Source organism: Engraulis encrasicolus, chromosome 8 (assembly GCF_034702125.1).
Source record: "Engraulis encrasicolus isolate BLACKSEA-1 chromosome 8, IST_EnEncr_1.0, whole genome shotgun sequence".
NCBI lineage: Eukaryota > Metazoa > Chordata > Actinopteri > Clupeiformes > Engraulidae > Engraulis > Engraulis encrasicolus.
Genome location: NC_085864.1, coordinates 38,713,496 through 38,738,766, shown reverse-complemented (window position 1 = coordinate 38,738,766; position 25,271 = coordinate 38,713,496). Strand labels below are relative to the sequence as shown.

The 25,271-nt window shown below is 42.7% G+C and overlaps 2 protein-coding genes and 1 pseudogene across 2 annotated transcripts; 2 read left to right on the top strand and 1 right to left on the bottom strand.

Annotated features, from left to right (window-relative positions):
- Positions 1-9,663: 9,663 nt before the first annotated feature.
- Positions 9,664-13,150, top strand: LOC134454583 (cephalotoxin-like protein; annotated as a pseudogene).
- A 1,564-nt stretch (positions 13,151-14,714) lies between these two features.
- LOC134454581 (transcription factor Adf-1-like) lies at positions 14,715-21,876 on the top strand. The gene is made up of 2 exons (XM_063205648.1): positions 14,715-15,145; positions 21,090-21,876. Exons 1-2 carry the CDS (start codon positions 14,786-14,788, stop codon positions 21,495-21,497), a joined length of 768 nt encoding a protein of 255 aa, XP_063061718.1. The 5' UTR covers positions 14,715-14,785; the 3' UTR covers positions 21,498-21,876.
- Positions 21,877-25,043, bottom strand: LOC134454580 (uncharacterized). The gene is made up of 2 exons (XM_063205647.1): positions 24,112-25,043; positions 21,877-22,910 (listed from the first exon to the last, which is right to left on the bottom strand). Exons 1-2 carry the CDS (start codon positions 25,037-25,039, stop codon positions 22,501-22,503), a joined length of 1,338 nt encoding a protein of 445 aa, XP_063061717.1. The 5' UTR covers positions 25,040-25,043; the 3' UTR covers positions 21,877-22,500.
- Positions 25,044-25,271: the final 228 nt, after the last annotated feature.

The following is a 25,271-nucleotide window of genomic DNA, read 5'->3' as shown; positions in this document are numbered from 1 at the left end:
GAAAATTAAGTCGTTTTTTATTTAATGGTGCATTGTATGCTTGAAGAAAAATAAAGTCTATTGGAATGTAAATGATGATTGCCTAAATGACTCTGCATAATGTGCAATGACTTGTGCACTGTAGCTATATTTGAGTGGCCATATAAGTACACTAAAACATTCGCTTAGGTCAGGGGTCAGGAACCTATGGCTCTAGAGCCACATATGGCTCTTTTGGGAACTGTATATGGCTCTTATTTATCTAGGGTTGCCAACCACCCCTTGAAATATTGAATCGTCCTGTATTTATAAATAAAAGTGCAGGTTCCATATTGAGTTGAAATGAGACAAGGGAGGTTAAAAAGTGTTCAAATGCAGGCTGAAGGTTCAAAGGCCGAAGGGACGTTCATACACATGTTTTGGGATTGTAGCCTGTTAAAAAACTTTTGGGGCTCAATACATTCATTTATTGAAGTAGTCTTGGGTAGACAGTTCGAACCTACCAGGAGTCTATATCTACTTAATGATACAAAGGCCTTAGTCCTAGATCAGTCAAAAAGAAGAATATTCATTTTGATTACTTATTTTGCAAAGAAATGTATACTTTTATTGTGGAAGAATGCATTACCCCCATCTTTCAAGACTTTTGTGGACCAAATATCTTCTTTTTTGCCTTTAGAGAAAATGACATTAGAGAAATATAACAAAGGTTATCTGTTTGATGAGTTTTGGTGCCCTATAATTTCTGGTTTGATAAATATGAGAAGGTAGACTCTAAGCCTTGATATTCCACATTATAAAGAAAAAAATAATAATAATAACAATACTACTACTAATAATGGAATAAATATATGCACATTTTGAGATTGAAAGCAATGCCCTCCATACATATTTCTTTTACCTTTTTTTTGTTTTCTTTATAACGTAGCCCTATCTTTTTTCTTTTCAATGTGTGTGTGTGTGTGTGTGTGTGTGTGTGTGTGTGTGTGTGTGTGTGTGTGTGTGTGTGTGTGTGTGTGTGCGCGCCCGCGCCCGCGCCCGTCCGGGTGTGGGAGTGTGTGAGGGTGTGCACGCGCACGTCTGTTGTGTATGTGTGTATATAGACATATGAATGTATTTTCTGTTCTACGTAATCTATTCTTTTATTTTTATTTATTTATTTTTACATTTTTGGTTATAGTATTTCTAATTTATAATTTATTATATGTATTGGATCATCCCTGGGTGTGTGTGTGGGGGGGTGGGGGGTGGGGGGGGGTGGGGGGACATGGGGAAATAATCAAAAAGGACTTGTAAAGTATATAAAAGACAAAGAAAATGTATTTGCATTGAATGTCCTTTGAAATAAAAAGATTTAACAAAAAAAAATGCAGGAAATAACATCTAAAAAATACAAAATTCCCCCAGACCTCCACCATAATGAGGTTGACAGTTGACAACCCTATACTTACCTGTTATCAATAAAAGCAATAACTTGACAGTACACTCTAAACTTGTTGGGCTTAATTGAAATACATGCTTTTGATTGTATTTAGTATTTTTAAAATGGTATGGCTCTCGTGAAAATTTCTTTTTAAAAATGTGGCGTTTATGGCTCTCTCCACCAAAAAGGTTCCTGACCCCTGGCTTAGGGGGTGCGCGAACCACATTGAAATGTACAAGGGGGTGCGCGAGGGAAAAAGTTTGGGAACCACTGGATAATATAATGTTTCCGTAATTCTTCTCCACCACAGCCCTGTGACTCCCGTCCGGTGTTGTCATAACATCAATTACGCAAAAAGAAAAAAGATGGCGCCGTCAGAAGTCACCCAACTCGAAGAACGAATGGTCGAGGAGGTGATGGCACACGAACACCTGTACATCCCGAGCCACAAGGACTACAAGAATGGCCAGACGACATTGACATCCTGGAGGGAGATCGCAGGAAATGTCGGCCTTTCCGTGAAGGACTGTAAAGAAAAGTGGAGGACGATGCGCGACAGGTTCATGCGGATAAAAAAAAAAGTGACAAGTGAAAAGGATAAAATCAGAAGTGGAGATGCGGGAGGCAAGAAAGTGCCGGATTTCTACACATTGATGTCCTTCTTGGAGCCACACGTTAAACATCGGGACACTTCTTCCGATTTCGAAAAGGTAAATAAGACATTTGTGCGACTTGTTCAGTGCATGCTTTCAAGTCAAAAACATAAACCAACTGTGTTGTGCTTCAAAGTAGGCCTGCACATCTCTATATACCTCGTCCTTTGCATGTAGCCAATTACTTGCCCATGTTGACAAAGTATGTTGGCAATGGCAACAAGTTTGTGCCTCCTTTGTACCTGTGACGCCATGTAGGCTACTTTACATCTGCCCACAATTTCTCCATTTTCCATTGTTGTTCAGGTTAGCCCAGCAGTGGATGCCCAGGCAGATGCCTCAGCAACAGCAGATGCAACACCACCAGCTAGGCTGCCCTCTGCCTCATCATGCGCCCTAGCAGAATCAGCTCTGCTGCCCAGTAACAACGAAACACTGACTGCTGAAGGACGACCACTGGAGCTAGAGGTGGGCGATATGGCAAATTTTTCATACCACAGTTTTTAACATAAAATCTCAATCTCATTTTTTTCCCCCCACTTCACTTTCCCCTTGCTCGCGTGCCTGTGAAATCTTAATCGAAGTAGCCAACTCCACGCTTAATGCGCGAGTTGCCATCTTCCCTGCACTTCTTACAGCATTGTCAAAAAATTCAGGGAATTGCCGATTTTATATCGTCAGATTGCGCACCCCTAACTGGGGCCAATCGCTGTGTCTGTCAAGGTCACTGCTCCCTCACACTACATGTCTCCCATGAATTGTTGTGCCTAGGCTGGCAGCCTCCACAGAGCCGGGGTGTCAGACGAAGCACAAGTACACAAGCACAAGTTAAGGACGAGAGTTAGCATGATGGAATGTACCCTTGGTCTGCACATGACTCTAGTTCCCTCTGTCGTTTCCTCTGGCCTTGTCACATGAGAGCCAATATCATTGTCAATTTTATATAGGCCTTATGTCTTGCAAAATCATGTTTCAGAAGTTATTCTTTAATTTTCCATCAGGATATTGAAAAAGCTGCTATAAGGTGTTCGACAGCAGGGAAACCTCGTCGATTTCTCCACCGAGTAGCCGAGGACCGAGGTCTCAGGCTAGTGGACAGGACAGAAGGAACTATAATGATTTGCAGCCTCTGAAATGTATGTCTACCACATCATGTGTGCTGACTTTTCTGTTGTTTATCCCACCCCCTAGCAAGGAGACACCATAGCGGACATCACAGCGGAGTCATCCATCCAGTTGCCAACTACAAGCCCAGCACGAAACCTTCCTAGCACCTGCCACGTCCGGAAGACGAAGAGGACTCTGACAGAGCTGGAGTTCAGTCTTCAGAGCAAGGTGGCTAAGTTGGAGGAGCGCAGGGCCATGCTACAACAGCAGCAGCAGCAGAGCCGACAGCAGCAGAGCACCACCACCACCACACCGACAGCCAACAGAAACCACAGGGAGGAGGATGATGAAGTAGACAGGTTTGGCCAGATGGTCGGCGACATGATGCGCAGGCTACCCGAGGACTTGAGGCCTGAAACAATGTTTGAAGTGCACAAGGTGCTGTACGAGGCGCAGCAGAAGGCTAAGCAGCTGGCAGCATCAGCAGCTCAACAAGTTTCATGATGATAACTGTTTCTGTGCATTTTGTAGAAAGCTTTTTTAAATTACTGGGTATTTTTTTTTACTTATTTCATTTTTGTTTTTTACATTTCTGTAACTTGCTGCGTTTCATAATGTGTGATAGTTTTAAAAAAATATACAGTATATATACGTATAAAAGACACAAAACCAGAGCCATGTTTCAGTTCTACAGTGATTTTTCCTTTACTTGAAAGAAAAATATATGGCAACATTTCCAAGTTTGCATATCAATATACAGTCAGAAGGAAGTTTGTACACCCTTTGAAATTTCTTACATTTCTGTCGAAATTTGTCACAAAACATGTTCGGATCTTCCTGGAAATCACAAGGAATGGACAGAATCTGTTTTAATTAATTCCGCCCAAAGATTTACATTATCATATTTTTATTTACCATGAGATGTAAACATTCACAGAACAGCAAGGCATAAGTAAGTAAGAACTTAAAAGTTTAATGTTCCACTGATGATAGCAAAAAAAGAGGTATCACATACCAACTCAGTCTTTCTTGAGGTGTTGGCTTCTTGTGCATACAAACATAAATTCAAGAAAATAAAGAGAAAGCCGCACACTCTTCTCCATGTTTTAATGTACAAGTGACTTTTCAGCCGTCTGGCCTTCTTCAAACTTGAACTGATGATAGCAAACAGGGTCTGGCAAAGGCCTGAGACACCAAAGTAGTCCCATATGAAGATGTTAACATGGGAATTCCCACCACCATACTTAAAAGTGTAGAAGCGCTTTCGGTGCAGGTGTGGTTCTCCAATTTTCCTCCTAACATGGTATTGTGTGTTCCCCTAAACTAGTGTTTCTCAACGGGGGCGGTGCAGCCCCCCAGGGGGTGCTGGGGAGCTCTAGGAGGGCGTTGATAAGGATACAGCTGACGGGGGGGCGGTGCTTAGTTTCCATTAGGGGCCATTAGTGCATTTATTTATAGAGGTGCACCGAAATGAAAATTTGTGGCCGAAACCGAATAATAATTAATTACTTGTCCGAATACCGAAACCGAAACCAAATATTACAATTCAGTCAAAAGTGATCAAAAGTTGGGTTTTTCACTATTTTTAAATATTGCTGAAATCTACGATTTACAATAAATGTTCGAGGTGTTTTTGATGTTTTCGGCCAAATATTTTCTGCGGACGAATTTTCTACTCGACGAATACTAAGTTATCAGGCTTATGATGATGTCAAGGAGGCGTTGGGGGTCTTGTGATGAGGCCAAGGGGCCTTTGTTCAAAAAAGATTGAGAACCACTGCCCTAAACAAACAGTGGGTTTAAAACTTTGAGTTCAACTTTGGTCTTCTACTGAGTATTTAGCGGTAATTTTGTGAAGCATATAAATGCTTTTTCGCAAACCTTAAAGGTGCAGCAATATTCTTTTGACAGAAATCCCCTTTTTCCTCTTACTGTATATCCAGTGGTGTAGTCTACTTTTTTATGGTGGGTATACTGTATATTTGAGAATTTTTTGAAGTGGGTATACTGTATATATTTGTGCTATTCAAAACAATGGATCAATCAATTTTAAGTGGGTATACTGAAACCCCTGAAATTTAGAAGTGAGTATACTCCGTATACCCGCGTTCTACGTAGACTACACCACTGTGTATATCCCTTTATACAGTTTTCGGACCAAACTTGAAAAGGGTATAACATACTTGATACTTTACAAAGGAGAAGTTTCATGGAGGGAGTGAAAAAAGTTCATCAGTTTGTTGCGCACACCCACACCATTGCATTTGGAGTTGCTCCTGGCAAGGTGCTGGGGACCCACAGGGTCAAAGAGGTTGCTGTCCCCTGTCACCACTGTGCGCCATTCGCCAGGCTGGACTGACCCCGCCATGTCTGTGTCAGCAAAATTTGCGGGAATGTATTCTAGCCCAGGTGGGCTGTTATCGTCATTGCTGGCCAGGAAGTTGTGTAGGACGATGCAGGCTTTTAGAACACTCATCGCTTCATCTGGCATGAACGCCAACGATCGACTGAGAACCCTCCATCTCGCCACCAGGATTCCAAAGGTGTTCTCCATCACCCGCATGACTCTGGAATGGTGGAAGTTGAAAGCCTGTTTCTCCTTGGACAGGTTTACCCCTGTTGGACATATCAGAAAATGTAGAGATATTGCATTAAAATCTGTAGACAATAACTTACATACATCCACCAGGATACACAATCCACTATACTACGTAGTTCTAGCATAGGACGAAGATATCAATAGTAGTATTCAACAAAGAACATAGGCCTAACACAAGCAGGTAATTGGAGTGCTTCTGGGTCTTCACCTATTTTCCTTGGTGCTCATCAGTGTAGGGGCTCTCAAACTTGGCCCAGGAAGACAGATGCTGAGGCACTCAAGGTTGCAATTTTTTTTACTTATTTGTAGCCAAATAAAAAAGTTAAAAAATTGCAACCTTGAGTGCCTCAGCATCTGTCTTCCTGGACAAAGAACATAGGCCTACATTATGGTAAGGTGTATGAAGACATTCTTTAAAAAGGTTCAGTGCACAGTCCACACGCTCACACACACAAACCAATATTTCCTTGTACTGGGACAACTCTGGGCATCTCAACAAAAGTGTATTGCACTGTCATGTTACAGACAATTAACTAGTCAATATCTCTTCTAACCTTGGAAGGGTTGCATGATATTGTTGTGTAGGGGGAATGCAGCATCAGCAACAAACACATTGGTGGTGGAGACTCCAATATCAGCGAGGCTGACAGGCTGGGGCAGGTCCAGATTTCCATCCAGTAGCTTGGAACCTAGTGTGCTGTTCCTGAAGAGGTCTCCATCATTTTCTTGTTGGCATGTTACAACCTCCATCGTGGTGAATCGGTATCTGGCGTCGCAGGTTGCAATCAAAGCAATCGGAGGCGCGTCGTTGCTCTCGGTTGAACTCATACCCGGCGGGGTCTTGACATGTACAAGTTTCCCAGCTAGACTTCCCACACAGTTCGGGAAGATCAGCTGCTGCCAAAACTCAGACCTGATACCTTCCCATTTGTCGGCTGTTGGGCAGGGAAGGAAATCTCTCTCCAGTGTTGTCCACAAGGCTTTGCAAACCTCTGCGACTATGGTGGATAATGTGCTAGGGACTAGTTTGTGGGCTGTAGCAACATTCGTCTGGCTTTCACCTGAAGCGAGAAATCGAAGAGTGATCGCCACCTTCTGACGAACGTCTGTTGTGTGCGGACACTGTAGTTTAATAAAGGGCTTCAGACGACCAACCAAATCGACAAATCTTTCTGCCGACATGTGAAAATAACTGAAAAGCATCTCATCATCCTTTTCATGTAAGGCCCTGGAAACCAGACAATACTCCCCCTTCTCCACCCTCACATTTTTTTGTTTTAACCACCCTATCCTCTGACGTGCTCTAGTTCTAACCTTTTCTTTCTTCTTTTTCCCTTGTGACACGAGTTGACTTCGGGAACGACATATGCGCTGTAGGGATTTCAATATTAATAGTTGTTTTTCAATATTTATTAGCTCCAATTCCACAGTATTCTGCTGATGTTCGGCGGCCATGTTTGTTTACACCCAATAATCCACGAAGAAGAAAACAAAGTAAAAATTAAAATAAAAAAAAATCAGACCGCCCTCTAGCGTGTTGGAAGTGTTATCGCCGAAATTATTCATGAGGGAACTTCGGTATGATTGGTTTGGTATTGTGATCTGATTAGTGGTGTTGAGGATAGTTTACATTACGTTAGCAGACACTTGCATGCAAAGTTGTATGCTCAACGTCACGATGACATGTCAGCCATGGTGTGTAAGAAACCCTGGTGTTTAAAACGTGCAACTAGGCCCTTAATAAACTGATTAACCCAAACTCAAGTGGCATATAATCTTTAGCAGGATAGTCTGGCACCATGGGGAAATGTCTGGAACATGAAATAGGCCTGTCCTCCAATATCAATTCTCTATCAGTTGATTGTTGGCTATTTTATTTGCAAGTTTGGTACCCCATCCTACTCCATGACTGGTAGGCTATCTTGAGCAGGTATCATCTCACCGCACGTGCTCCCTTGGGATGCAAGGTGGGCTGTCCCCTTGTGCATGTGATGCATAAATGCAATTGTTGTGTGATGTGGAGAACTGTGTTTCCCAATGAATTTCCCAATGCGGTCTTGAAGGGCACAGTAACAAAATAATGTAACAATTGTCAAAGTCAGCTTGTCAATTTCCAGACATGAATTGAAATCACATTTCAACATCACTGTCACATCTCCCTGTCCCATAGGCAGAGAGAGGGAAGGACAACATACACTACAGTCCTGGGAGGTGCTGTGTTATAATAGCTATACCATAATAACTATTATAATGCTTATTATAACTATAATAAATATTGTAATAATAAATAATTATCACAAGTGGGTGTTGCTGATACATTTGTGTAAACACTTTGATGGCTTTAGATATTACAGTAAATATATCAGGACAGTGTACAGTCAGGCATCAGCAGCAACCAAAGCAGCAGATATGCCTACAGCATTACGTTTTACATAGTGGGCCTATTACTTGCCAACCTACTAGTCTCTGTCACGAAACTAGTCTCTGCCATGTGTGCAGCTTACAGTATCTTTGTTATTTCACACAAACTCAGACCTTGATCAATTAACGCAAATAAACCTTTGCCACCACTGCAGGGCCGTGCCCTTTGGATAGGGGCTTTATTTTGATTGCAGGCTGGTACCATGTTGTGACTACAAAATAAAAGCAACAAGGTCAAAGGTCATATCATCTTTTGGGCTTTTTATTCAGATTTGTTAGCTGGCATGATATTAATGCCAAAAAAGTCAGTTAGCAGTTGGTAACCTCTGTTGACATAGGGCAACCGTGCAAAAGATTAGATGAGATTAAAAGACTGAATTGGATTTCGAATGATACTTATCTCCCACATGTTGCCTACTCCTTGGGGGTGGAAAGTACACCTACACGGAACTGCACAGTAGCCTACAGTAGAACGTTTAGAATAGATCATTAGAGACAGTTCCCAGCAGCCTGGTCTACAGTTGCATTGATTTTGTTTGTACAGAGGGTCAGGGATGCCTGAGTTGAGAAATGTTTATTTGGAGGGAGGCCTGAATTCTGTCAAAATTGGACATGCTTGTCCTATTTTACCTATTCGCTAATATTTGGTGTTGACATGGGGGAAACGATTCCATGCAGGTGGGGTGAATTCCGTGGAAGTTTGAAATGTGCACCCCCGCCCCCTTGTTCCTCCCAACGATGATGATTGGCCACTTGTGAAAGGAAATGTTTGTTAACTGGAGCTTACGAACGGCAAAGTCAGGCGAGGTTCCCGCTGCAAGCCGTGCAGGTGTGGTACGCTGACATCCTCGGAGAGGTGTCATCTTCACCTCTCTCCAGCCACCACGGTCAGCAACTCTGAACACACAACAGGGAACACTAAATACATACCAGTACACAGTATACACCATATGCACAACACAGAGCCAGAGGTGCGTCTTGCCACCAGGCTGGACAGGCAGCCGCTTGGGGCCCCCAAGTCCCTAGATTGTGACCACACTTTACCACAGCCCACACTTAACCACAGTAGTGGCGATTTTGGTTGAAATGTTCATTCTTTTGCATTTTCGCTTGGGGCCCCACCTGACCCTAGAATCGCCTCTGCACAGAGCACACATCCTGTAGGACTCTCAACACAAAATGCAGCGGGAGCCACAACCTGTCCTAAAGCCATGACATTTACCACTTTGCCATTTGGCCAATGGATGCATGTTGCCCATTTCAATGAATTCTCTTCTACATCTCTACTGCATCTAGGCCTACCAGTAATAAATTCATGTAGTCCATGTAATCATATTTCTTGTGTAAACAGTGATTTATTCAGTTTCGATTGTTTGGCCAACCATTTCTTGCAAAAAACCTTTATCAGGACATACATGTACATTGACGGTTTCATATAATCAATATCCCAAATTCTGTGTTAAACATTTAATTCTTGATTTTTACCGTTTATTTCATGTGAAAATAACAGATAAATAACTTTCACTTCTCAATATTCTGTCGTGAGGTTGCTGTTGCTGTCATCTCTGTGTCTTTGTGTTATCTCCTTTTCCAATCGTGCCATCATACAAACCCACGCGTTGACCAAATAGACATAAATAAACATTTGTACATAGCTCAGCTGATCCCTTCCCCCTTATCGGAAACCATGAGGAAACCTGGAGATAAACCAGTGTGTGGGTGTGACTGATGCATTTCTTGTATTTAAAGAGAGAACTGTGTCTGTCATCAGGTCAGTTCTTTGAGAGGTAAAGAAGTGAGTTAAGTTACCCTTCTGGGTAAACACTACTGTACACCTTCCAGGCAGTCTCTGCAGCTCGATACTCCACCACAGTCAGGTTTGCTTTTTTTTTGCTGCTTTCTTACGTTTTAAAAGTTATGCTAAAACAAGTTGAATAGGAAATGGGTGTTTTTCCCCCTAACATTGTCGAATCTTGTTGTAACAGTGATATGTTTTTTGGGGGGACTTTACAAGCCTTTATTGATTTTTCTCAGACAGGACAGTGAAGTAGAGACAGGAAGTGAGTTGGGAGAGAAAGATGGGGAAAGGCCGGCAAAGGACACGGGCCGGGAATCAAACCCTGGTCGGCTGCGTAGTAGACGAGTGACTATATCAGCCACGGTGGTCAACAGTGATATCTAAAATCCTGTAAAGCCAAGGGATACACAACAAAATTGGAATCAAACAACAGCATGAATAATGCAATAAACACAGTGAATGTCTACAGATAAACACATGCATGGCTTTGTATGGTATATTTGGATATACACATGTATGGAATGGGTTTGTGTAAATCAGATGATTCTGAGAAAAAGTCCGCTGCACGACCAGGATTTCTTTTGCTCCCAATATTTATTTTTTTCGTGACGTTTCGGGTTTTACCCCTTCTTCAGACGTCCTTCATACGTTTGTGTAAATCACACAAATATGTCTCGGGGGCCGTTTGCGGCCTTTGAGGCCGTTTTATCTGGCCCCGATATCATTTTACTGTTATGCAGCTTCACATGAAATATGACATATTTTGTAAAAGAAACTTAGAAAATACATTACAGTGGACCTAAAGAAGGTGGGGTCTGTTTTAAAGGTGGCTGGCTTCAATATAGGCCTAAAGTGCTGGGGGAAATCCTGGTTTGTGTTCATAGTACGGCCCTCTGAGGACTTATACGGCCCTCGGATGAATTTGAAGTGGCCCCTTGAATGAAAAAGGTTCCCCACCCCTGGTGTAAATGCATGTTACTATTGTACCCCCACCCCTGTTAGTTATGCTAGTACAGGGCTTCTATTCCCAACATTTTCCAACTTATATTCAGGGCTCCTCACCTCTGCCCAATAAACAATACAACTGAAATGAATAGTAAACTGTCATGTTATGTTACTTCTGTTGTGTTGTGTTGTGTTGTGTTGCAGTTATGGTGCCACCACCCCTCAGTTTGGCCAACATGCTGCTGGCTGTTCTGATTTTCGTCTCCTGGACGATCTTGCGGTCTTACGCTTCGCCTGATAGCCACTACCTTGACATCCCTGAAAATCCTTTCGATACTAGACCACAAGTAGAAAACACCCTGAACGTTGTAAAGGAGATCATGACCATACTGAAAGAGAGCATGGACACTAAAGAAAATGCTGAGACGGTCGTTGGCTTCATGAGAGGCGTGTCTAAATTTGCCAGTGCAATGCCTTTTGTCGGACCCGTGTTTGCCGGTATCAACATGTTGATGGTGTTCATTCCACAGCACGATCCAGTGTTCCGAGAGGTCACAGAAGGCTTCAAAGAGGTCAACAGGAAGCTGGATTCCCTATCCATGCAGATTTCCAACCTGGCAACTGATGTGGAGTGGTTCAACTATGCCAGTGTCTACTCTCAGGACGAGGTGCGCATTCTTGGCGCCTGGAGAAACTATGAAACCTTTTTCAAAGGTGGCAACTCTAGTAACATTAACTACTTGACCTTTCTTAACTACTATGAGTACACACAAGTAGAGGCCAGCGTCTTTAACCTGTACCATTACTTGACTGTCAGGGACACATCTCTCAGTATAAACCTCAACCACCTGCTACGAAATAAGTTTAAATGCGACCTTAAGAAGATACTCAGCTATAACTTCTACTTCAGTAGCTTACTGATGAAGGGTGTAGCACTTAATAATTTCTACTGGAACCTGATTGGTTATAACACCACAGGAAAAGAAACGGAACATACCCAGATGTTCCAAGATGTCCTTAAAGCTCAATCAGAAACTGTAGATTTCTGTCTGAACAACCACATGGAGTATGTGAAAGACGACGTAGTGGCGATAGCCAAATCGGTCGGGTCTGACAACCTTCAGGGTATTGCTGAGAAAGTGAGAGGGTTTCTGGATGAGAAGTATGATTTTTACAGGTGTGGTGTTAGTGTACAAGAAATCTAAAGAAACTGGGGAGTATATTGACGTGTACGACACTATGACTAAGATCCCAATTAACGAGGATGTCATTGTCGCAATCACTTACACTAAAAAGGCAGATATCCCCCAAGAAGAACTTGCAAAACTCCTTTATGTCCTTGACTCGTGCGATGAGGGTGGCGCACGAGGATGTTTTCTTTGCCTAACAACAGACAAAGATGTGGTTTATAACAGTATAGGCATATTGGGAAGATTTACAATGAATATTGTGAAGTATACGAAAACAACACATAAAATCTATGACGAATCTGACTTTGCAGAGAGCCCATCCCCCAACAACACTGTTAAGTGTACCCGGTCGTATACAACAGCTGTCCACTACTCCAGAACATTGTATCCCTGTGATGAACCCAATGCAAAATGTCAAAATAATGGGAGGTGCAAGAGACTAGCAGACTCCAATGAAGCTCTGTGTGAGTGCAGAGATGGTTTCTATGGAGACATGTGTGAGAAGAAGGTTGACATAGACCTCTTGCCTGATGTTGTGAAACGGCCCTTGTCTATTGTCAAGACCGCAAGTGTCCGGCTGGCAAACATTGAGACCAACCTGAATGAAATGCACACCAACACTAAAGTCCAGCTAGAAAACATTGTGTCCAAACTGAAAGAAATTCAGAACTATATTTCTACAAGTGGTTGTTAAATGTAATCATGGGTACTAGCCTGCATTACACTTCATAGGTCCTCCACTATTCTTCTGCTCTCTATCAGATCTACATTTACTTGTATACTGCTGTACTCTGTACTGACACCACACTCTGTACTTGCTTGAATGTCTTTCTTGTACAAATGTAAGTCACTTTGGTCTGCTAAAGGTAGTGTTATGTAATACTTGGGGGTGTCATGGCTGAGTGGTCAAAGGCAGGCACCGTACACACCCGGGCCCAGGGTTCGAGTCCAATCCAGGGTCATTTCCATACTTCCCAATCTCTCTGTCCCCACTCATTTCCTGTCTAAAAAATCCATTAAAACATTATTAATATATTACTGTCGAACTGTCTGATTAATGGCTTTTAGCAATGATCTATGGCATTAGCTTTCTGTTTCTTCTTTGGACCCATCTGGCACAGCGCACCTTTGACAAAGCTGTGAATGGTCGAGCATTCTAGCCTGATTATCATGACTTTCAAATGTCTTCGAGTCTTGGTCTGACCAAGACCATGACAACGAACACTCTCAACCGGCATGGTTGACCCACCTCCCTCGGTTTACTACTGGTCCAGGGCAGAAAAGGCTGAGCCAAAGTTTAAACCAAACATTTTGTTAGTTCCAATAGAAGGTCTCTGCTTAAACCACATCACTGCCTTGAACACGCCTACTCAGGACTGATGGTGATGCTCAAAGTTGATTGCTTCCCGACAAAGTGGGTGGAGTTCCCCTGCCAGGGGGGACTCGAATGTACCTGAACAAGCTCTTTCCCTGAGCAAGTGTAGCAGAGCTGAAGGAGTTGCGTCACTGCGAGGGCTGAGCCTGGGTACCAGCATTCAGCATTAGCCTCAGACGACTTTGTTGCTGTCTGTTGTATAACTGGGGGCTAAGCCTGTTATAGATAAGAAATACTCCGGAGGCGGTTTCACATGCGTGCATACTTTACTGGGTAACTTAACTAACTGGTGTGTTACATTCATATGCGTCCGTGTGACCCCAAGGGGCACGTCAATCATTCCACTGTACACAACACTGTCGACCAACATCACTGTCAATGGATGTCATGTAGCCTATAGGCCTAGATCTAGCCCAGAGCCGTAGAGAGAAATAGGTCTACACCATTCTGGTCTAGGCTGCAAAATAGATAGGGGTGGAAAAAAACTATAAAGGCACCAACATTTAAAGCAAAGTAGCCTTGGTTACAGACCATAACAAGGCATTGGATATCAGAGAGTATTAGTTTCACATGCATTTGAGTGTCAAGCATTTGTTAGATGCTCATGCATTCTACACTGAGCACGCCTACACTGACAAAAAGTCATATAGGTCAAAGAGGGGCAGTCTGTCATTATGTGCATGGCAAAGACATTAACACCTTAAAGTTTCATGCTTCTTTCATGTAATATGCATGTAATATGTGCATGATTCTCAGTCAAGCCAGTGGTGTAGTCTACGTAGAACGCGGGTATAGGCTACCCACTTCTAAATTTCAGGGATTTCAGTATACCCACTTAAAATTGATTGATCCATTGTTTTGAATGGCACAAATATACCCACTTCAAAAAAAATCTCAAATATACAGTATAGGCCTACCCACCATAAAAAGTAGGCCTAGACTACACCACTGGTCAAGCCCCACTTTTGTGACAGAGCTGGGTCCTCCCCTCCTGATTTTAAAATAATATAGCTTATAGCCTAAAAAAACCAACAGGTTTCACTCCCTTGATTGCTGAGACAGGTATTTAATATTCATCGCCCTAAAACGTGGACATAGTGTAGCCTATCTACAGGCAGAAGTGTGAAAAGAGTCGGGCAAAGCGAGTTTATAAAGCATGAATGAACGGTTCATGAAGTTGCTACGTTCAATCGACGGAAGAAAGCAAGCCAGATAACGGCGTACCTACGTACGGACGGCGTGAATTTGACGCGGAAGTGTTTTGCCTGCGCCGCCATTTCACAGTAGCCTAGAAAATGCACACTGCGGACAACACGAGCGAATTCGAGGTACAGTTAGTTCAAGAAGTCCGTAAATATGCACATTTGTATGACCCGCATCATGAACATTATAAAGACGTCAATATAGGAATTAAGGCGTGGACTGAAATTTCCAAAGTTGTGGGTGAGCAAGTCTGCGAGTGCACGAGGAGATGGAAGCAGTTGAGGGACAAGTACGTTCGCAACCGCAGAAAGATGCGCACAGACCCTGCAAACTGGAGAAAAACGCGTCTTCCCTCATATTTCAAAGAGATTTCCTGGCTAGCGCCGTTCGTAAAGCATCGCGGGGCCACAGAAGAAGACGACGAGGAGGAACTCAGCAGCGTGGAAAATGTGGTAATTGTGCAATCAACACTCATAACAGGTCTGTTTGTAGTTAAATAAACACAGTAGGCACCAAAGCAAAGTTGTGCTGAGCCTGAGCGTAGGCATAGTTATGTGCGCCTAATCCCAAACGACATACATGAACACCGGCATATAGCCTTAAGTGACGAACCTTACATGTGATTTATTGTGTCGCAGAGGTGCCGTGGGGCTATGCGGTGATGCCTCGTAGCATGGACGCGCCAACGCTACAGTAGGGATTTTGTAACGTGGTCCGGTAGCCTAGCCTACTTGCATGGCTAGGCTACCGCAACCCTGCATGAATTCCCGCACAGCAACCGTCTGCGCGGGAGACGGCGACACGTGTTTGACAAGCAGAGTAATGAAAAACTTAATGCTATTTAGTACTGTAACCTGCATTCGGACACTACAATCTAGGACAGGCAGGCATGGGCAACTTTCATTAGGCTATGAGCCGAGGGGTCAACCGGTCCCATCTGGGGGGGGGAAATGCTAGCAATGTTTTTTGGCAAGGTATATCCCCCTACTAGTAGAAAAAGCTTGATAGCAGTCATGGGGCGGTAGCGAAATCACTTTTTTCAGCTCTTGAAGTTACTACCCCCCTATAATAAATACTGTTTTTTAATATCGGCTGTATATGGAGTTATGGCTTATGTTGGGGGTATTGCCAATATCCTATACCATCGTGCTTGTTATCACTGGAAAGGGGACCTTTCAGGCTTTCATTTCAGCCCATTAATGAATCTGTCTGACATACACAGAAGCCACAGCACGTCATTAAACCAGAAATAGCTCCCATTTCCACACACATTGTGCCAAAACTGTGCACTTTCGTTTACATCTGTGGCATGAAAGAACACCAAGGACACCAAAGTTAACAACCTCAAAACTCAGGGCACTCTACCGATTCAGAAAATGTATAATATGCCCATGCTATCATTTAGTATATGTCTGTGAGACCCTTAAATGTCACTTGTGCAACCAGCAAAAATGTCTTCAAAATCGGACCCAATAGAATGGACTAATACAATGCCGGTATCACTTTACTTAAACAAACTTTGTTTATACTGTAGTTCATATGTGAATGTACATAACATTCACAAGTTGTTAAAGTATTCAATTATTGTAGTGCAGTGTTTCTCAAAGTGGGCCGGAAGCCCCCCTAGGGGGGCGCGTGAAGTCAGAAGGTTTTTCTTTTTTAATACTTTTCTGCTTTGCCATTAAGTCACTAATATTTAGAGAACATAGGCCATACTGTACGTGTATATCAGGCTCTAATAAACTTCACGACGGCCTATTTATTTGTATTTTCGTAACCATTTTGCTCGAGGGGGGCGCAGACAGACACCCTTCCTCTGAAGGGGGGAATGGCACGAAAAATTTGAGAAACACTGTTGTAGTGTGTGAAGAAATACAATCTAGATGGTAGGCCCTGCAATGATAGGGCATTGGGTAACACTTTACTTAAACCACTCAAATATGGTATCTCATTAACAGAATTTAGATAAATGTTCATATACAACATTTTATACAGGCTATTTCATAAACAAATAGACTGAGACCCTATACAAGCGGTTACAAGCCAATAAAGAAACATGTTGCAAAGGAAATATGTTTAATGAAAGAATAGTTTCATGTAGATTTATATTATTTCGTCGTCAGTACTCTTCATCTTCCATGTCATCCCCTTCATCTGAACTGTCTATGGTTGCCTGGTTTCCGCACACTCTCAGTTTACACATGTCTGTGCACCTGAGGCCATTTACCAGACAAACACAATGATGGCTAGAGCATTTTGTAGTGCAGTTGCACGAAAGAAGGTCCAGGACAGCTTGGGATATTGTCAATATTCTATACAATAGCGCTTGGTATTACTGGAAAGGGGACCTTTCATTCTTTCATTTCAGTCCATTGCTGAATGTTTCTTACACACACAGAGGTCACAGCACTTCATTAAACCAGACATAGGTCACATTTTCTCACAAATGTTGGCTAAACTGTTTGATTTCGTTTATCTCTGTGGCATGAAAGAACGCCAAGGACACAAAATTACACAACCTCAATACTCGGTGGACTCGGAAAATGATAATATGCCCATACAATTATTTTGTATATGTTTGTGAGGGCCTAAAATTTGACTTGTGTAACCACCAATAGTCTTCAAAATAGTAGCCAATATAGAAGGTCATTAGCTGGAAATATCAGGCCTTTTTTCCTGCCAATGTTTGTGCTGACATTCACAGAGGTCATTAAACCAATAATTTCTCGGCCCTATCGTGGCCTAATGGTAGGACACTGGTCTACTACGCGGCTGACCTGGGTTCGATTCTGAACCGTGCCCTTTTCCGACCCTCCCCCATCTCTCCCTCCCAACTGGCTTCCTGTGACCTCCTTCACTGTCCTGTCTCATATAAACAAAAAATAAAGGCTTGAAAAGCCTTTAAACCAGTAATTTCTCACTGTATGATTTATGTTGTCCCTATACCATGGGAAACCATCAGGGTCACAAAACCAAATGATTTTAAAAATCTAGGCATGCTGTTGATTCAGAAAATGTATAATGTACAATATTTGCAGGAGCCTTTAAAAGACCGTAATGATCCTCAAGGCCCTAATGACCTATTTTCTGGCCAATTCTGTAATATCTCCTTACAGACATACATACAAATGTTGGATAAAAAGAAAAATGAATGAATATATGTATGTATAGTGTATATACATACAGTATGAATGTATGTGCATAAGAATGTATAAATCCGCTTTGAAATGGTACTGTTGTCAGTAAATGATCAAATTGCACATACAGCACTGCTTAATAATAGACATATTGTCCTGCCAGACATTTCACAGATTACTGACCAAAAGCTTATTGAAAGAAATGGAAAAATATTTCCCAAAATGTAATATGGTAGCCCTTCCCCAAATGATAATTTCAAAGGCTAATTTTTTGCTATAGAGAAAAGGTGTGTGTGTGTGTGTGTGTGTGTGTGTGTGTGTGTGTGTGTGCGTGCGTGCGTGCGTGCGTGCATGCGTGCGTGCGTGCGAGCAGAAGAAATTCAAACTTGATGCCATCTGAAATTTGTGTCAAAATTCAATATGGCTGCTATTTCCCAAAATGGATGACTTTCATGCATTTTTCGCAATACTGTGGGGCCATAATATAGGCCTACTACATAGTAGATTACTTTTTTCAGCACTTTTCTGTTATATTCTCTTACAGATATTTTACCAAAGGTTGACTAAACAAACAAAAAATAAGTTTGATTTCGCTTCCTTGAAGCAGAGAATAGTCCTCCTACAATGGTCAAATGGCACATAGACAGTCAACTGCTGAAATAACTAGGCCTATGGTCCTTGCAATGACGTAAGCCTATAATATTCATTGATGAGTACGGTTCCTTTTTTTTAGCACAATTATTTCCTATTGCCTAATGGACAAATGTATTCATTCATTCATTATTTCTTTCATTTGATTAGGATAATACACACTAATCAATACATCAGTTAAAAAAACATCAATATAAATATGTTGGTATTTGCATAGTTGCCAAATGTCATCCGTAGTCCTAAGGCAGGTAGCCATAATAAAAAAACAATACTGCATTACAGTAGACATGACATTTTACCACAAACACCAAATATATCCAGAGTAAAACAATGTTCATACTATTACTTAATAGGAGCAGGTCTGGTTTGTTTTCAGCCACTGTTTACGGGTGATTTTGAAGATGCTGATGTTGTCACATAGCCTGGCCACGCCAAACCCCTAGGGGCGTCTAGATTTCTAGGCTAGTTGTCACACAGTCCGATATGAGCATGGCTGAACAATAGAAGGTGAATTTCGATTTTGCCACCGTGACATATCCTAAAGAAAGTGGTCAAAAATTGCTCAATTAAACATATACACAACACTGCTGAAACTAGGGCATCTCAAATCCCCCCCACTCACCTACCCCCACTACCCCCCACTCCACAGTGCCCCCCCCTCACCTACCCCCACTACCCCCCCCCCACTCCACAGTGCCCCCCCCCCCACTCCACAGTGCCCCCCCAGTCACCTCCCCCCACTCAACAGTGCCCTCCACTCACTTTCCTCCACTACCCTGGCCTTGCCCCCCACCGAAGAGTGCTCCCCCCCAATTGCCCCCACTCACCTCACCCCTACTTCTCCCCCTTTGCCCCCCCCCTAACTCTACATCTACTGTACATACAGTGCCTCCCCATGCCCCCGCTCATCTCTTTTATCTCCTTACGTCTTATGTCTCCTTACATTTCCTTACGTCTATAAAGAGATAGGACAGAATTGGACTTAAATTATGTCATATTAATGGTCATTATGGCCTTTTGTAAGGCTCTCACAATACATTGTATGGGTATATCATGCATTGTCTGAATTATCAGAGTGCCTTGAATGAAAGCCTGAAAGGTCCCCTTTCCAGTAATACCAGGCACCATGGTATAGAGTATTGGCAATACCCCACAAAATGAGCCTGAACTAGACATGCATCCGAATTCAAACATGGAATTTAATAGAGTCACTTCAAGAGCCGAAAAAAGGGGTTTCGCTACCACCCCGTGACTGCTATCAGGCTTTTTCTAGTAGTGGGGGGATATACCTTACCAAAAAAAAATGTTAGCATTCCCCCCCCCCCAGATGGCACCGATGGCCAAAATTTGGGGCCATAGCTCAAGGCCTACATGATAAAGAGGGCCGCATATTTTTTTATCACCACCCTTGGAGGGCCACATGACCAGGGTTCTGCAACTCGCAGAGTTCTAGGTGCAGTTGGTTGCTCACTGACTGTCAATATTTTATGGAAGGAATATGTGTTTTGTCTTGGTCAACAACAGTATTACAATGCATTGATTCAGTAGTGCTTTCAAGAAAGTCTGCTCATTAATAACATACTATTGTTATTCGACCGTTTATTCTTCTTCTTCTTATTATTATTATTTTTTATTCTACCACCCATCATAATGGCAAGAAATCTTAGAGATAGAGAGTCCGTTATGCATTTTCTGTGAGGAAATGCAATCTAGTTTTTTAGTCATGTTTTATCTACATGGCCTAGGGCCGCATGTGGCCCCTGGGCCTCCAGTTGCCCATCCTTGATCTAGGAGCACATAGGCTTTAATGACCTGGTCAGGGTTCCCACTCTAATTCAGATATAAAATTCCATGATTTTCCATGACTCTCCAGACCCAAAACCCAAACCAAAAAAGTGTGTATCTTCACCCCTAGAGCTGACGCAGAGCCACCGCCACACTAAAGAGGGCTTATTGCATCCTAGAATGTTGCACATTACAGCGAAAAACCAAACCCTCTCTGGCTAAGCGTAGTAGTATAACCAGTAAGAATCAATGTTATACACGAAACAAAAAAGTTTTTGCTTGTACACAACTGTTAGGAAAATTCCATGATATTCCATGACTGTGCATGCAAAATGGTAAAATTCCATGACTTTCCATGACTGGAAAAACTTTGATAAAATTCCATGATATTCCAGGAATTCCATGACCCGTGGGAACCCTGCCTGGTTTTCTGTCTAATTCAATGTGATTGCCTAAACGGACAAAATCAGGTGATTTTGAAATGGACTGTGGCACTAGATTGTCTGAATCGAAGTTGCCATCAGTGGTGCTATGTAATTATTACTTAACTCACATTTTATCATTTAGGGGCCTACCATTTTATCCTTCATATATTATTACCACTGTGTGTCTGACTAGACAATATAATGACATTAGTCTTTGCAAAAAAACAAAACTTAAAAAAAAAAAATCGACTATAGGACCTACAGTATTCAGCCAATTCATTTCCATTTTAAATCATTTACCAGTTTTATCTTTTACCTAGGAAAGTGTACCGTCAAAAACGATCAATCTTAGTATGCCAACATTTTTTTTTCTGTCATTTTGTCTACAACTTCCACAGACTGCCGAGGCCACAGCTGAGACATCACCACCACAGCTACGGTCCTCAGAAATCGCCCGCACCACCAGCACCATCCCTCCCCCCAAGAGGAGGAGGGTGGAGGACCTGGAGTCCAGGCTTCAGAGCCAGGTGGCCAGGCTGGAGGAGCGCAGGGCTCAGCTAGAGCAGCAGCAGCGGCAACAACAACAGCAGCAGCAGCAGCAGCCGCAACAGCAGCGGACATCACTGACTACTCTGACAGCAGTGTCGACGGAGGAGGACGAGCTGGTCCGGTTTGGCCAGACGGTGGTGGACATGCTGCGCAGAGTGCCAGAGGAATTGAGGCCCGAGGCCATGTTTGAAGTGCACAAGATACTGTTTGAGAAGCGAAAGAGGCCTCAACAGACAGCTGCGCCCGAAGTTAGTTAGGCTCCCAGGTAGTGATGATGTGCAACCTGGACTCAGTAGTTACAATCAGGTGTTACACATTCCAAACAGCATGGTGTCACTCACTCGTCATATTCAACCAGGTAATTGCCTTTGTTGAATGACCATCTGATTGAATTGAACATGTAAATTAAAACCATGTCTTTTGGAATATCTGCTATTGGATTGTAGTAACTAATGAATCCAAGTTGTCCGTCACCATTCATGGGTAGTAGTAGTTTCATAGGATGATTCCCTTTTTTTAAGACACTGCTTTACAAAAATCTCTGATATTTTTTTTCTCTCTCTTTTTTTGGGCACACATTTTGTATCGTTCTCTTTGCTTGGTAATGCTCAAAAGTAAACCGGCAACAAAACAAGATCACATGTCAGTTGTGCTTATTGCTTGAAAAATAATAGGACTTTATTTAAAGAAAAGTTGACCAACCTTAAGCTTCCCACATGGAGTCTATCAATTACTAGTTTGCGGAACAAATTGAGAGACAGAACACAATATCCATGTTTCCGTAGGATTAAAAGAAATACATATATACTGTAAATACATAATAATAATAATAATAATATTGGCACTTGATGAGCAAAATTTAATGTTTATCACATTCACCGTTGAAATGGCTCCTGACAAACTACAGGATCAAGAGCCCTGAGCCCTGAGGAAGGTCATTAGACCAAAAACTACGCCATTAAAAGAAAAAAAGTATTTAAAGTATGCAAACATTTCATTAACAAACTACAAGATTAAAACAAATACAAAAGAATTGTGTCCCCTGCCACCACTTCCCTGTTCATCCAGATGGATTAACTTCATCGTGTCAATGTCTGCAAAATTACCTGGGAGTGGGAGTCCAGCTTGTGCACACGACTTGATCGCTTCTGACTCTCAAGGGGGAAAAAAATGTCGGTAATGTTTCAAGGTTTGCAGGCCAAGTCTACCTACTACAGTTGACTGAACAATAGGCGCCGCATATGCGATACGCTTGTTTCTTCAGAAATGAAAAGCCAAGTTTAAATATTCCATTAGTGTAGTGCGCACATCAATGCCATCACCGTTGCTGCTCGCAAACTGCTGGGGACACACAGGGTCAAAAACCCTTTTGTCATCGCTGTTCACCACTTGCCGCCACTCACCCAGCTGGACCGACCCCATCGACTCTGTGTCTGCAAAATTAGCTGGGATGTATTTCAGTCCAGGTGCACTTTTATCATCATTGCTGGCCAAGAAGTTGTGTAGGACGATGCAGGCTTTCAATACAGTTGTCATTTTGTCAGGTTTATACTGTTGTTGACTGAGAAATCTCCATCTCGCCACCAGAATTCCAAAAGTGTTCTCCATCACCCGCATGACTCTGGAATGGTGGAGGTTGTAAATCTGTTCCTCCCTGGACAGGTCTGTCCCTGTTGAACAAATCAGAAAATACGGTTTGTTACCACTCCTACATTTGCCATGGGATTGAGTGCGGCTATTACCAGAGGTAGTTTCAAACACAATATTTACAGTATGGACGGGTCCCTGCAACATGGGAAATACAGTACAGAAAAAAGTTTGGACAGACCTTCTCATTCAATGCTCTTTATTTCCATGACTATTTGCAGTTCATTGTAGATTCACACGGAGGGCATCAGAACTGAGTACGAGAGGGTTGTGTCCAAACTTTTGGCCTGTACTGTATTTGGGATTGTGATGGAGTGACCATCACTAGGGTTGTGGGTGTGTTCTGACTAACATGCCAACGAGCCTGGCTCTTTGGTGTAGCGGTCAGAGCCCCAGTTTACTACCCCAGAAGGTCTGGGTTCGAGTCCCAGCTGGGCAACTCTACTCCCCTTTGCTACAGGGATGCAGAGATACTGGACCAGTAAACTAATACAAACATTAATAATAGCATGGCTGAATTTTATTTCCTGGAATATTATCTTCCACACACACACCGCTTTTCCGTCTTGTTGGAACTAATCAAGTATTTAGGAAATGGATAGCACTCAGTTTTTTCTTCTTTCTTGTTCTTTTCTTTTTATTTAAACATTGCCGGGATCCTAAGAGGACAACTCTAACAGCAGGAGGTGTGACCAACCTGTCATTATTGACAGGGAGGTCACACCTCCACAACAACATCAGCTGTTTTTAAAGCACGTCACGCATCAACATCACAGTGACCCTCTGATGAAGACGGAAGTAACACCGTCGAAACATGTCAGGTAAAAGATAAAAACTTTTACATGTCTTAAGGCAAAAGAAACCACTAAGTGTTTAAGTTAAACAGTTAGACATAATGAACTTAATTCATATTGCCGGGACTGATCGAGCATCAAGCGATAGAGCATCAAGATAAGCTCTATTGACTGGCTTTGGCCAGCTTGACCTAACCATTAGGCCTGTATGTCATTTCTTGGTTATTTTAGGCCTACCACACACACAAATGTGTGTCTAGAAAAAGACCAAGCAAAAACTGTACCAAATTGTTCTCGAGCCTACCCTGCTACTACGACTGTTAACCTTGTACATTAGGTTAAGCTATGAGTTACTTTATTTAACACCACGTTTCAAGTTATCCTGTCAAAGTAGCACAGTCCATTTTCACCGGTCCAGTCCTCCTCTTACCTTGAAAGGGACACATGAGATTGTTGTGTAGGGGGAACGCAGCATCAGCAACAAACAGATCGGGGGTGGAGACTCCAAACTCTGACACACTGGCAGGAGGAGGCAGGTCCAGATTCCCGTTCAGTAGCTTGGAACCTAATGTGCTGTTCTTGAAAAGGTCTCCATAACTTTCTTTTTGGAATGTTACAACCTCCATCGTGGTGAATCTGTATCTGGCGTCGCAGGTTGCCACCAGAGCAAGCAGAGGCACCTCACTTCTCTCGAGCGCATGGATGGTTTGCGGTGAGAAGTTCACACGTTTCGCATCAAGCACCCCTACACAGTTCGGGAAATTCCACTGCTGCCAGAAATCAGCTTTGATAGCCTCCCATTTCTCGACCGTGGGGCTGGGAAGAAAATCTGTCTGTAACGCTGTCCATAAGGCCTTGCACACCTCCGTAAATATGCCACACACAGCTCCTGTCGATAGTTTGTAGGCGTTTGCAACAGTGCTCTGACTTTCACCCGAGGCGAGAATTCGAAGAGTGACCGCCAGTCTCTCATTAATGTGAATGGGCATCCTGTGTGTAGCCTGGTGGTAAATAATTGGCTTCAGACGATTAGCCAAATCATTAAATGCATCCGCTGACAAGAGGAAATAATCGACAAGCTTCTCGTCAGCCTTATCTTGTAAGGCACTTAAAACAACACTATACTCCCCCTCCTCCGGCCTCACCAGATTTTCTGGTTTCACATCCCACCTCCTCGGACGTTTCCTAATCTTTTCTTTCTTTTTCCTTGGTGTCACGAACTGACCTCTGACTTCTCGTTCATGATACTTTGACTTCTCTTCCTGGCACTTACTTTGCATGGACCTCAGTATAGCTAATTGTTCTTCAATATTTAATAATTCCGCCTCCACCATCATCCGTTCCTGTTCAGAAGCCATGTTGTTTTACTCCTTCCACTAGTTCTACTTCTGCCCAAGAAGCAACAAATAAATAATTTGAACGGAAACCACACCGACCTCTAGCGTTTCGGAAGAGGTATCGCAGAATGATGCCTACTTTTTGATTAGCATACTTCAGGGCTATTGAAAGGGCGACCCTGGGGCCAAATGCGGCCCTTGGACGGCAAGGTTCTGGCCCCCCACGAGGTCAGAACAAAATTAAAACAAATAT

Bases quoted from the DNA above. Each gene is read 5' to 3' on its own strand.
- LOC134454581 (XM_063205648.1), top strand. From the start codon at position 14,786: ATGCACACTGCGGACAACACGAGCGAATTCGAGGTACAGTTAGTTCAA. The intron at 15,146-21,089 runs GTAATTGTGCAA...CAACTTCCACAG, and splicing joins TCAGCAGCGTGGAAAATGTG to ACTGCCGAGGCCACAGCTGA.
- LOC134454580 (XM_063205647.1), bottom strand. From the start codon at position 25,039: ATGGCTTCTGAACAGGAACGGATGATGGTGGAGGCGGAATTATTAAAT. The intron at 22,911-24,111 runs GTAAGAGGAGGA...TTTGTTCAACAG, and splicing joins TCTCATGTGTCCCTTTCAAG to GGACAGACCTGTCCAGGGAG.